This window comes from Trachurus trachurus (assembly GCF_905171665.1).
Source record: "Trachurus trachurus genome assembly, chromosome: 17".
Classification (NCBI taxonomy): Eukaryota; Metazoa; Chordata; class Actinopteri; order Carangiformes; family Carangidae; genus Trachurus; species Trachurus trachurus.
Window position 1 is genome coordinate 18,694,244 of NC_139900.1, and position 13,484 is coordinate 18,707,727.

Below are 13,484 nucleotides of genomic sequence, written 5' to 3' on the forward strand. Positions count from 1 at the left end.
CACCCCTTTTCCATTAATAAAGACACTCATATTTAGTAACCTATATTTAAACACGTGTGCACAGATCACAACATAACAAACAGCTGTGCGTAACGAGGCATCGCGGAGCGTCTCTCTTTTTCTTTTTTCTTTAGAATTTACCTGAGATGGGAGATGTTAATATCTGCTCACTATGGTGCCGAGGCTGATTGTGGTTTGCTGTGAGAGATGATAGTTTATTTGTTTTCAGTTGTATTTGTTATGGTCGCGTGACGATGCGGCGCTGGCCCCTAATAAATCAATAAGTAAATAAATAAATAAATAGCTGATCATCTGCAACGGCACAGTGTGTAGTGTCAACACCTGCTCTTGGGACATCCACGGCTGTCTCAGTCCCTCCCTGGTTTCATCTGTGTTAATTCAGTCAGGCTGAGTTTCCATTACGCAAGCCTTTGATGGTCATCAGTGTGACGGGACAATCTATATAGATATAGGTGTATGTGCTGATTCAGATACAATAAATAGGGGTTATTGTGATGATTATTATTATTATTATTATTATTATTATTATTATTATTATTATTATTATTATTATTATTATTAATTGCATTTAAATGTGCCTGGAAGTGTGGAAATCTGCCTGTGAGGTCTTGGTGACGTGTCTGCACTGCGCGCTGGGCAGTCAAATTGCCACTGCGCTGGCTGCGCTTCGCCTTGCGCTGACATTAGACCAGGTTGGAGCTGGCGAGCTTTCGGCGCACTCTCCGCGCGGTCTATCGGCAACAAATTGTCACTGCGCCACGGCGAATCTGTCGACACCTCCCCCTGCTGCGCCACCACTCCCATCTCAGCGCACAGCAGTCTGCCAATTTACCGAATCCGCTGCGCACCTTGTTGCACTGGAGGAAAATGCCACTGCGCCAGCTGCGTCAGGGCTCGCTTCGCTGCGCCCCCGTGAGTTGCGCCAAGAAATTAGGGCCCTCAGTCTTGAATGACCATTAAAAATCTTTTCATGAGGACACACTGATCTTGACTTTTGACCACTAAAATCTTATCAATTCACCCTTGAGTCCAAGTTGAATTGTGCCAAATCTGAAGGGTTTCCCTGGAGGAATTCTGGAGAAATCACAGTCACATGCCCAAAATCATGTTTTGTAGGGTTACTGCTGCCCTGACCTTTGACCCCCATAATCCGTTCCGTCATCACACTCTGTTAAACTCTTTAATCCAGTTAAGTGAATCTGCACTGTCACTGTTTAAATTTTTCAACAAATACAGTGCTATGTTTGCATACAATGTATGTATTATGACCTGAATCTTAAGAAATAGAGTGATCACATATACTGTACCATCTGTTGCAAGACTCAGTCTTCTTCTTGTGAACTAAAGAGTTATTTTTTATTTATTGTAGTATTTTGTATATGATGTTTATGTTGAGATCACCTGTGGGATCCCAGGGAGGGGAGGGGTAAGGGTTATGAGTGAGTGACTGTATGGGTGAGTGAGTGATTGTTTTGTTTGCTTGTTTGTTTATTTTTGTTTTTTAATACTCTTTTCCTTTTTATTATTATTATTACATCTGTTGCTGTAATTGTTGTTACTGTTTTGTAGATATTTGTGCAGGCCTTGTCTTGGGTTGGGGCAGATACAGTTGCCATTGTTCTCTGTATACTGGGTCATCCTGAACACATAATGTCTGCCTTGATTAACATGGAAAAGAACAATAAAGAGTTGATCACAAAAAAAAGTTATTTTTAACACTGGCTGTAATTTTTGGGTCATTGTCGTGCTGCAGAATAAATGTGGGACCAATCAGAGGCCTCTCAGTTGGTACTGCATATGGATAAGAATCTAGACACCGTGCCTAAAACCATTGCACATTACTGCGACTAGTAGTTCAACCACTTCCCTATTCCTCAACTGCACATCTGCCCCCTGCCCTTCACTTAGTCTATTCTATTGCCTTAGCAGGCTCACCATAATGTGAATTATCAGTGAACTCATCCCCACTGCAACAAACTTAGGAGCTAAGGACATTGGTGATTTTTCTTCAACTGTTGCAACATGCAGCTAAATTGATTCAGATTAGGTTGTGAATCTCCTCACATGTCTCAGATTTGTCTCTCAGGGATCCAGACATTTAGACAGAGGGATCATTCAATGTTATGACTTTTATCAAAGCCAGTAGAACAACACCTGGATCTGTAAACAGCTACTCAAGCAGCGCTTCTGTACCAATCCATTTTTACAATGTGTTTTTTACTTTAGTTTATTATTTCTAATCCTTCATTGTACTCATTCATTTTGTGGCACAATTTGTGTTTTTTTTTCTTTAAAAATGTATTCTGGGGAATTAATGTGAACCACATTGACAGAGGCAACTGTGAGTTAGTAATAACTGTGTTTATTACAGTAACCACAGTTCTGCTGTGGCACTGTGGTGTACTGTCAGTTTGCATATGTATGCAGTTTAGCTCTGTACTGTAAAAATGTTCAAGCTGTTTGTTTAGTTGTCTCCTGATTTATTAAACTTTCACTGTAAATCTTTGGTATCTCAGTTTGATAACAGTTTGCTTTAAACAATAGAGCAGTCAGTCAGTAGAGCAATCCTGAATGTGCCCTCATTCAGCCTGCTGTTCAGTCACGTTCTGAGGAGAGTGTAAGGATAGGGTCAGGTGGGGATTGACATGATTGTGCATCGAGTGCTGCCATATATGGAGAGGGTAACCTTAAAATAATTTGGAAAAAATTGATTAAATTCAATTTACTTTGGTTTTTATTTGGTTGTATGCTGTATTTATACAGCTGACAGTGACAATAGCACTAGAGTGACCACTAGAGGGGGCAGTGGGTCAAAGTTTTCCCTGTCTCTCCACCCAGATGTGAAGACATCAGGAGGTCAGTACACATGCCCCTTTGCCTTTTTTAAATTCTATATTACACATTATTTTTGCCCAAACACTGCATTTAGTGTTCTTATAATAAAATCTAGAGAGCAGCCATGTGAGACAGACAGCACCAGCTCACAGTCGACAAATTAATACTCATAGACCTGTGGAGCAACATTCACCTCTCCTATAAAGAGTTCCCAGAAATGTTAAAGTTATTTTCTTTAAATTCATTTCTGGTTAATTTTGAAATTTGAGTGCTGCTGCAGTGGTTAACACCATTGCCCCGTTATACGTGTGATGTCTCAGTTTTATGTAGCCTAATGTTGCTGCTATGACAATAATTCAAATACATCAAATTAACTTACCGTATATTTTACTTTAACCTTTATAGAGAGAGATTCCCTTTATCTTGTAAGGGTAATTTCAATCTTTTCTGTTTCAACCACTTGAGATGTCCATACACCATGATTTTCCACCTAGATATTTGTGAATTGTGATGTTCAGGCCTCTTACCTCCCCACCTACTGTAGATACAAATCCCTGCAGGATACCCTTGGGGGAGGTGTCATTCCCATGCAGCAGACAAAAAGGTGTGAAACACACTCTAGGGGTCTTCCTCAGGTATAAAGGTTTAGGTCTCCCCATGCCCACCCGCTTGGGTGAGGACTGACCTTACCTTAGAAGGAAATTTAAAAAAACTTGTCGGGTGGCAGAAATCTGTATTTCATTATTCACCAACAACTAACAACAGATAATTTCCACAGTCTCCTGAGCACCTCACTGTCAGCCAGGCATACTGTGCAACTGGAGATTATTTAACTTCTACAGAACAGGAGTACTACTCCCCTTGGTGGGTTAAAAAGGAACTACCTGATTTTAAAATCAGTAACTGTGCCTAATTTTCTGTAGACAACATTTCAGTCTGTTGTCAAACAATTATCATGAAGCCGCTGCAACAGCATGTCTGCCCAGTGTCCCATCTCACACTGACCCAAATTATATGATCTTATTCAGCCCCTCAAAGACCAGAGTCTAGACTTGTGACTAGTCATCTTTATTTAGCAGAACTCTGCGTGTGAACAATGCAAAATACATAAAAAAGACACTATCATCTACAGTGTCATACAATTCCAGCTGAATGCTCAACAAGAAGCTGCTCTAATTTGGGTTTAAAACCAACTTTCAAAGATTAATGAAGTAAGACAGGTCATGATAACAAATCCAACTATACCATGATATGGATGTAGGATACATTTGGATAGACAGCAAAAACATAACCACAAAATAAGATGAATATCGTTTAAAGGATTGAAACATAATATAACATCAAGATTAGATTATTATAACAAGTACATAGAACATGATTTAATAGCTTGGTTAAATCAAGAAAATGATGATGGTCCTTCACACTGACACTGACACACATCTCACTTAGCCACCTCTCATGTTACGGACTGATCCATAGTACAAACTGATAAGTGACTGACAAATAAATGACATAAGAATACATCAAGAGCAACAACATCAAGTTAATTATCTTATCCATTAAAATGTAAAATACAAAACACACAAGAATTTATTTGAAGATTTTACTGCACTTTTAGTTAAAGCAGAAGTAAGCGATCCGGTCGTTTTGGCTAATGCTGCGTTCCAGGCAGGCTTTTGAAACCGTAAATTACAGCTTCATGTCACAACTTACGATTTTGTAGCGTTCCAGGCAACCCACTCGTGTTTTTCCGACCTGTTTTACCTGTGAAAGTGCACTATAACGGCCACTCGTAACTTCCGACCCGTGAACTCGTACCAGATCGAACTGGTATGACTTCACAGGTTGGAAAAACACGAGTTACGGGCTGCCTTGAACGCACCATAACAGTCCTCGTCTCTACGTCACCACATTCACGCGCATCTCTTGGCTGCACACACAGCCCTGCATGCCGTTCTCTCTCCTCATTGGATAAAAACTGTAGGATACGAGAAAAGTTTTCTCCTCGGCTCAGAGCAGAGCAGAGTGACTGACAGACCCGTGTTTCCGTCCAAACACTCCATGTAAGTGATTGCTGTCGGAAGATATAACTATTTAAGACTTATATTAACACAAATATATGGCTTACTTCTAAAAGTCTGAACCCCCCTAACCCTAACCCTAACTATATCAATAAAACTGAAACATAGTATGGGAAGAATTTTTCATTGGCCGTATTTAAGTTTTATTTATCTTAACTCATTGAGTGCCGCGCTCCTTTCCAAAGTTTTAGTCAAGTGTACCGGCAATTTAGACAATTTTTGACGATTTTTGTAGAGCCACAGCGTATTCTATATTATTGCCACTAACACATACTGTGGCTCATTTGAAAGGTGAAACTTTCTGCTTCAAATGGCCACAAACCGTTTGTTTCTACGTGCCTCCGTTCCTGAGAAAACTCAAGCTAAACATGGCTGGGTTTCGCCCCTGGCCACAGCAGGACGGGAACAACGGCCCCACTGGTGGTCGCAGTTCTTCTGTGGTACGGGTCGGTGGTGCTGGCCTGCTTTGGCCGAGAGACCATCACATTTTACCGCGGGAGGACACGGTGTTGCTCGAGATGAAGACTGGGCGGGACTGTCTGCTGAGAGCTTCCTGTTTGCAAAAGCCGAGTTATGATAAAAACTTCCAAATCATGAGCTGTCATGAGTTTTTGATCGTCATCTATTTCAGTTCTGCTCGTCGTAGAGTCCCCAAATTTACACATAAAGGTGTGTTAAAGTGTCTAGTTTCATAATTTTAAAAAAAGAAGCAAAAAACATAAAATTACGTTTTTGGCACTCAACGCATGGGAACGAAAAACGAGAAATTACGTGGTTGGCACTCAATGAGTTAAGATGAACACAATCAAAGTGAAAATAATATGGTCATTTGACAGTATTGTGGTTGTTCATAGAGAAAGTAAAATGACTGCACACACCTCCAGCTTAACTGTAAAATCTAATGTCAATTACTGAAACCAAGCAAGTGGATTGTTGAACAGTCCCTTGACAGTGGACTTCATCTTCTCCCATGTTGACATTTCTTTCCCAGTCAGGTCAACACTGTCTGCCAACTTCTTCAAAATAACTGCCCGCTCTCTCACTCTCTGCAGCTCTTTGATACGTGGCTTAAATCCAGGTCTGGCTTCATGTTCCTCTGTCTGTATGAGATCAATATAGTCTGGGGTAGCCAGTGGATCTGGACGTAGCGCAATCTCTCTCAGGCGCTGCAGGCATTGAGTTAATTCTCCCATCATTCCAGCAACTTTCCCCTGCACCTGCTCGTACTCTACCTCCAGTTGTTTAATGATTTTCTCTGTAGTCATCTTCTTTCCCAGAGCTGTTTCATATTTCTTCTTCAAGTCCTTATATGTCCTCTGCTCTTTTACGCGTTTTATTTCCCACCGGTACGTCATGTTGAAATGGTCACTCCACGCACATTTTTCTGGGCACACTGTGCAGTTGTCATCTTTCATTGCAGCACAATTTCTTTTATCCTCATCTTTTGGTATGTAACAAGGATAATGGCAGGTATAGTTGCAGCCATGGCAGTTGGTGATGAAGGTTCCTCGATCAATTTCGATCTTGTCAGAGTTTTCCACCTCTACTTCATAGTCAAAGTCCTCGTTCTCCTTCATGTGAGTCTCATGGTTTTGTAGTGCAGCTTTTGTGGTGTTTATTTCCTCCAGCTTTGACAAACCTTTCCGTATCATTGGCTGCACCCCTTCAACAGTCGCCTCAAGCTGTTTACGCTCTTGGAGAACCTGCTTCGTCAGGGTCAGACTCTGGGTTTGCATGGTGGTGAGATGATCAAAGAACTTCTTCATGCTGACTTTCCCCATTTTCCAGAACATGCAATCAAAGTTTTCCTCATCGTCACTGGCTCCTTTTTTTTTGGCAAACAGCACAGAGTTGTTGAATTTGAAATGGAGAACAGTTTCATCTGGGTTTCTAGCGCATGGAATCTCAGCAGCTTCAATCGCCTCCAGTGCTGGGGGTGATTTGCCATCAGCAAAGGTGACCAGAACAAGAATGTTGCTGGCAATGTCCACCCCGAAAATGGAGAGGATGGCATCAAAGATGTACTTCTGTGTGGGTGTCAGACGAGCTGAAGTAGACTGCACTACAAAGCAGACTGCATCAATGCTATCAATTCCACCCTTGATGGAGAAAAACTTTCTTATTTTTTCTGTGATTTTTTCATCTTGTTTGATTCCTTTGGTGTCCCCAAAGCCAGGGGTATCGATGATTGTGAGAGAGTACGGAACTTGGAAGCCATCTGTGTGATAAATCTGATAGGCTGTCACCTCTGAGGTCTGACTGTTTGCTTGTGATTTATGAGTTTCTTCATTTATCAGTTTATATCTGCAGTTGTCCTCCCAGTCGACGCCGAGAATGTAGTTGATCATGCCGTTGATGAGCGTGGTCTTCCCAGACCCAGTGGCACCGACAACCATGATAGTTTTGTTTGATTGGTTTTTGGTTGGTGCACTTCCATAAACCTTTTTCTTCAGCTGACCAATTCCTTCTTGTTTCAGATCAAGTAAGTAGATGGGTAGATCACCTGGGAGCAGAGTGCACTTCTTTATCTTCTTCAGTGTTTCTTTCTCAGTTTTTATCTTGAATTCTTCACCAGGTAGACTTACTCCAGCACCGACGTTTGTGCGCATCCTCATGAAGTAGACTGTATTCTGTTTAAGGTCATTCAGAGTGAACATGTTCACCTCCTTCCCTGTCCCTTCACTCTGCCATTCACTGCTGTTCTCCTCCCTGAATTCAATGATGTACCCTTGAACAGATACATTTGGTAGGACAGATGGGGCGCTCCATGTCAGAGTGATGGAGTTTGCTTTCACCTCAGTGTGTTTTACCTCAGTTGGTGGACCAGCTGCTGTGAGGGTTACAGCACTGCAGACACTGCTGCTGACGGCATAGCCGACTTTGCCCATAGCTGTGGCTCTGATCTCATACTTAGAGTCCGACTGGAGTCCTGACAGAGTTGCTTCTTCTTCGTCGTTTGTAAGTGCTTGAAATGACCACTCGGTTTTCTGTCTCTGTTTGATTCTGTACTCTAATCTGTACTCTACAGTGGCAGAGTGGGGTTCAGATACTGTAAGTGTGACACTGTCATGTGACACATCAGTAACCGTCGGAGTAGCCGGTTTTGATGGAGGAACAAAGCAGACTGCATTATCAGACCCATCTTCATATATGAAAATACATGCTCCTGGAAGACTTCCATCATATTTTGATCCAAATATGAATTTGATGTCACTGCTGTTGCTCATCTTCTTCAATTCTTCAAACAGTCTGAGTTGTTTCCTCATCATCTGCCTGGTGTCAGCAGAGAGCCAATCTGTGTTTCTGTCTTGTTGATCAGTAGATTCTTCAGAAGTGTCCATCATTTCTGCTGGTCTGAGATAATGTGACAGTTTCTCCAGGAAGCTATCAGGCTGGTCTACAGAGGTAAATGTAAAGCACACAACATTTCTGACACTTACATTAGACAAGAGGTCATCCAAGTTCTTATCAGATTTTGTCTCTAGTTTCTCCAGTTGTTCAAGGAAGGATTTCAGTGTATCTGATTCCCTCCCCTTGGTTTTTAGCCACTGGTCGAGATCTTTGCTATTAAATGGCGAATTTTCATGTCCCTTCAGGATGTCCTCAAGGTCACTCTCTTCTTTCCCACCACCTCGGATTGAAGGAAGCACTGACCCAAGCTTCTGCATGAAGCCAAGCTTGTAGTGTTTGCACTTCTGCATGAAGTCCTGAACCTTCTTTTCCATGGCAGGAAATGTTGTTACTGCAGCATCTTTCAGTAAGTCCCTGCACCTCATCTCTGTTTGGTTCAAACTCTCAATTGTTTCTGAGGTGTCATTGACAGTGTAATGAGGTCATTGCTGATTTCTCTTTGGAGTCTTGCAGCTCTTGAATCCAGCTTTGCAAGAGGGTAGAGCCACACCCTGAGTGGAACAGCATGCTCTCCATTCTCTCCCAGCATGTTGGGAAGGTTTCTGTAAACACTCACAGCCTCATTGAAGGACGTTGGGTTGGAAGATAACTTAAAATCTCCATGAAATGTGCAGCTGAACTTTTCAACTACCAATTTCTCTTCTTCGTTCATGTTGAGTGATGCCGCAGAATTGATTGCAAGGTTTTTCAGCTTAGCTATGGTGAGATTAGCTTCGCCCTCTACTTGTTTCCTATCTTCCTCTGCCGATGACTCTCTGTCAAACACAAAGTAAGCCCCTGCTCCGTACAAGATGGCTGTGACCACATGAGTGGCAGTGCCATCATCAAACACATTAGGATGAGTTACCTTTCCATGAGCTAGGTGAGACATTGTCATGGTCTCAACCTTTGTGGTTGTTTTGTAGTGAAGAGTCACCCTGGCTTGTTTAGTGGATTTCTTTGTGTCTTGGAAATATTTGGCAGATCCATCCACATTGACCAGTCCTCCCAAGAGACTCAACTTAAGAGAGCCTGAGATCTTTAATGAATGTGACTTCTCCTCCATGGAATCTGATGCTGTGACATTAAATTCTGTGTTATTTTGTGGCTGCACACTTGTGTTCTTTTGTAGCTGGTTTGCATCCCAAAGAGTGACACCTGTTGAGAAATGTATGACACAATCCAAAGTCAGCAAAAAATATTGTTTAAACCTAAATGTGTAACAGTAAAGGTAGAGTCTGTAGGTTTGTTCTTTGCAGTTTTGTAAACCCAACATTCAAATTGGGCCCCTCCTCTTGGGGTCAACTGTGCACGCCCCCTGACAGCAGTTCTCAGGACTGACCCATGCTGTTCAAACTGAGCCCTTCTCCACTTCATTTGAATATTTGTTCCTACCACCAAGATAGCGACTGGAGGCCATCAAGCCGGGAGAAATTGCAGATACACATTTAGCAGCGGAGAAAAGGAAATACAGTCCAATACCCCTTTCCCACTGGCCAAAAAACCCGTTTAAACCCGCTAACAATCGGCTTTTGGTGGCAGTGGGAAAGGCGCACCGAGCCGCGTCGACGCGGGTCAAACGACTCGGCAAGCGACGCGGGTTAAAATCGCCTTTAATCGGCTCGGCTCCGAACGGCTTGCAGTGGGAACGCCAGACCCGCGTCAACCCGCTAATTTACGTGATGACACTGAACGTTACGTGACGCTACGTCATCGCGCCGGTCGCGTCTCATATCACGTACCAAAACAAAGCTCTGCTCTGCCCTCATCCGAGACTGGGATCAAAAGATCAGAGAACACTGACCAAAAACGATAGAAAAAAAGAAAAGAAAAGGAGCGACAGTCTGTTTAACTGACGTGTTGTGCCGCGGAGGTCCGTCATCCGGCCGCAGCAGACTCTCTTTCCTCCGCGGTCCTGGTGCTCCAGGTCAGCCAGCCAGAGAGTCTGCCTCGGCGGACGGACACTCCGCGGCGGGCGGCTGTGGCATGACTGTGTGTGTCTCTTGCACCGCGGATGAGAGCGAGGCGACTGGTTTATGCTCTGTCTGATCCCTCAGCGGGGGGTCAGACTCGGCTCATTTTAGTCAATGGGAAAGGGGCCAAATGCCGATTGTTAGCGGGTCGACCCGCGTTTAAAAAACCCGCGTCGACCCGCTAATTTTAGTGGGAAAACGGCTCAAGTGAGCCACTGGAGCATCATGACCATATCTGGCCGACGCTGGTAATGGCCGAGGGCCCAGATAGCTTGGCAGCTCAGCAGCTTAGCCGGGTGGAGCCCAAGGGTGCTCATGGCTTGGCGCAGCCTAGACTTCTGTTCCCACACTGGTGGCCCTCCTAGTCATCGCAGCATAGCCCTCGAGGTTCCTGTTGCCAGCGACGACCGGGTATGGGCCTGATGCTCCAGCGCCTTACCCAGACTGTAAGTGTGTATCCGGGGAGACTCAAGCACACTGGCTTAACTTGCATACAGTATTTAATAAGAGTACAACGTTTTGGTCACTGGGACTTTCATCAGGTTATGTTACAGTGTGGATTTCATTTTAAATAAAGCCTATTTTAAAATTTTAAAAACTTAAAACAAAATTAAAATGATTCTAAAATAAAATTAATTTAAAAATAATCTTATAAATGATCCTCTTGTTTTTATATCCTATTCACCTTGTGTATATGCATGCTTTGTATCCAGGGCTGCAAACTAACTTTTTGGCTCACCTGCCAAGTACATTTTTCACCGGCCAAATAATAAATTGCCTCTTTTTGTTACATCTACATCAGTTTCAGTACTTTTCATTGAGATAACACTATTTTATAGCAATACATGCTTAGAAAAGAAGCCAAAGCCAAATAAATCTTATTAATTGAATAATCAAAACATTCCAAATTGGGAAACTTTAACACTGCAAAACTAACAAAGGAAACACTCCTTCTATTCTATTCTATTCTATTACTCAGTCACACTAGGTAGGCATGTATGTATGTACGTATGTACTGTATGTATGTGTCGCCTCGTTGCTGCGCTCCAACCACACTCACTGCGCCAAGCTTTTAAAGACTGGTGACGCGTGACGCCAGGGACACACCGGCTGCGGTGTTTTAAATTGAAAACAATTTTCAAAATAAAACACCACGATGACAAATAGGTAGCCTACGATATGTGTGTGTAGGCCTATTTGTCAGTCTATAGCTCCGTGAGCACGAGAGAGATTGGCACACGGTGTCCGTGTGTGTTGCTGGCGTGAGGCTACATTGCTTCTGAGGGGAACTGTATTCTACAGTGGGGTCGTCGGGGGAGCTACTTCAGTGCGACACACAACAACAACACAGGACAAGCGGGACAAACAATTACCCGCCCCATGGCATGTAGCCCTCCAAAATTAAGTCGTCAGGGGAATATTTTAGTTGCATTTGGCGAGTGGCGACTGCTAGTTTACAGCCCTGTTTGTATCTACAGTTATTGTGATGGACTCATTTACGTTATTGTCTGTAGTGCTTTTTTGATTGTGTTACTTGTTTCTATGGCTTCACCAGGTGTGGGCTCTGATTGGCCCATGTGGTCCATAGAGCCTAAATGCTTGCTCTGTCCACACCACAACGTAACCTAATGGAGGTCCCAGTGACCAAAACGTTTTACTCCTGTCCTTTTATATACTGAAAGTGACAGTGTGCGGGAATTTCCCCTGCTGCAGTTTGTTGGCCGTACTGGTCCTCTCCAACACATCTGTGTGCCTCTATAGGTGTGCATAAGTTTTGAGTATTCTAAGTGTGTATCCACCATTTCTCCGGGCTTGAGGGTGTTCAGTCGCTAGCTTGGTGGTAGTTTGGTGGTTGTGGTGGGGAGCTCTGCAGACACCACCACACATGAGTAGAAGCCCATAGGTGATGATTAAGTAGGATTTTCTATATTGGTTTATTCATTAATTTAGTCACATTAATAAAGGTACAATGTGTAAGATCAGAGCACTGTTTCAATTTAAAGGGGAACTATGCAAGTCTGGTCGCTTTTCCACTGTTTTTCTAACCCTCTTCTCGGCCATGTGCATTTGCAGCCGGCGAAAAATCAATCAATGGAACACTGGATATCATTATTTATCATATACTGTACATGTTACAATATTTATATTTGTGTAGTCTTATCTGTCATAAACAAGAGATTCACGATTATACAGGGCACTTTTGTGTTGCGGTGCCACCAAGACGAGAGCTGGGACACCGGGTCAGAGGCAGTGACATTATAAGGTTGGTCTTCGGCCAAGAGACGCTAGGTGGAAGGCAGAGAGCCTCCATTCCCCCAGTAGCAAGTTACAAGCCATTAATTTAACCACAATTACATTACACAATTACTCCAAAACGTTTATTTATTTAAGGTAAAAATGTAGCATAGTTCCTCTTTAAATGCTCAAAAAATAAACATGCTAGCATGCTAACCAACCTAAACTCCAGAGTTGTGTGTAGGTTGAGATGGATCCAATAGCCTAAGTAGATACTGTACACTGTTCACTAGACCTGTACATTTTTGAGGAGAATAGTGTTCACATTGTGCAAAGCATTCATGTCAATATTCACACTATCTACGGTATGTTTTAGCATATTCAAATCTCCCCCCCCCCCCCCCCCCACACAATTTGTTATACACCCAGGTTAATGTGCTGTCAACAATTTTAACAAAATCAACAATAAATGCATACACATAAATCACAAGTAACGTATGGAAACTAATAGGAGGATTAACTGAGTCGGTGACACCCCTTATTGACATTGGAGCAAGTAGCATGATCTTACACATTATACCTTTAAAATATAACTGAAATATTTAAAACATAGGCCTACAGACGTCCTACCTTGAATCAGAGCATCACTCCTGCAGTCATACAGTGTGCCGAGCTTGAATGGTCGTCCCAGGGCTGCAATCTCTACACAGCAAAAATTGGAGTGTTCAGATTTCAGGGTTTAACATTTCAGAGTTGACTTCAGCTCCCTAAAGTTTATCTTAAAACATTCCAATGTAAATGGTTTAAGTGTTGGAGTCACTTCACAGTTAATCACATCAGTGTTTTAGCGAATACCAGTACCAAATTAAGCTCCACCTACCCAGCTGAACCTCTTCAGTTGAAGATGGTTGAAGGTGGCTTGACTGTGTTCCTCCCATTCTGCCCTACA

General features: G+C 42.8%; 1 protein-coding gene across 1 annotated transcript in view; it reads right to left on the reverse strand.

Moving 5' to 3' along the window:
* Nucleotides 1-8,724: 8,724 nt before the first annotated feature.
* LOC311000577 (verrucotoxin subunit beta-like) overlaps nucleotides 8,725-13,484 on the reverse strand; it is a gene marked incomplete at its 3' end in the record, with an annotated part of 5,884 nt that continues 1,124 nt past the window's right edge. Inside the window, exons 2-4 of the mRNA XM_083991315.1 lie at nucleotides 13,416-13,479; nucleotides 13,166-13,237; nucleotides 8,725-9,485 (exon numbers count right to left, since the gene is read on the reverse strand). Coding sequence (XP_083847441.1) covers nucleotides 8,725-9,485; nucleotides 13,166-13,237; nucleotides 13,416-13,473 — 891 coding nt within the window. The 5' untranslated portion in view covers nucleotides 13,474-13,479. The remainder of the gene's footprint in view (nucleotides 9,486-13,165; nucleotides 13,238-13,415; nucleotides 13,480-13,484) is intronic.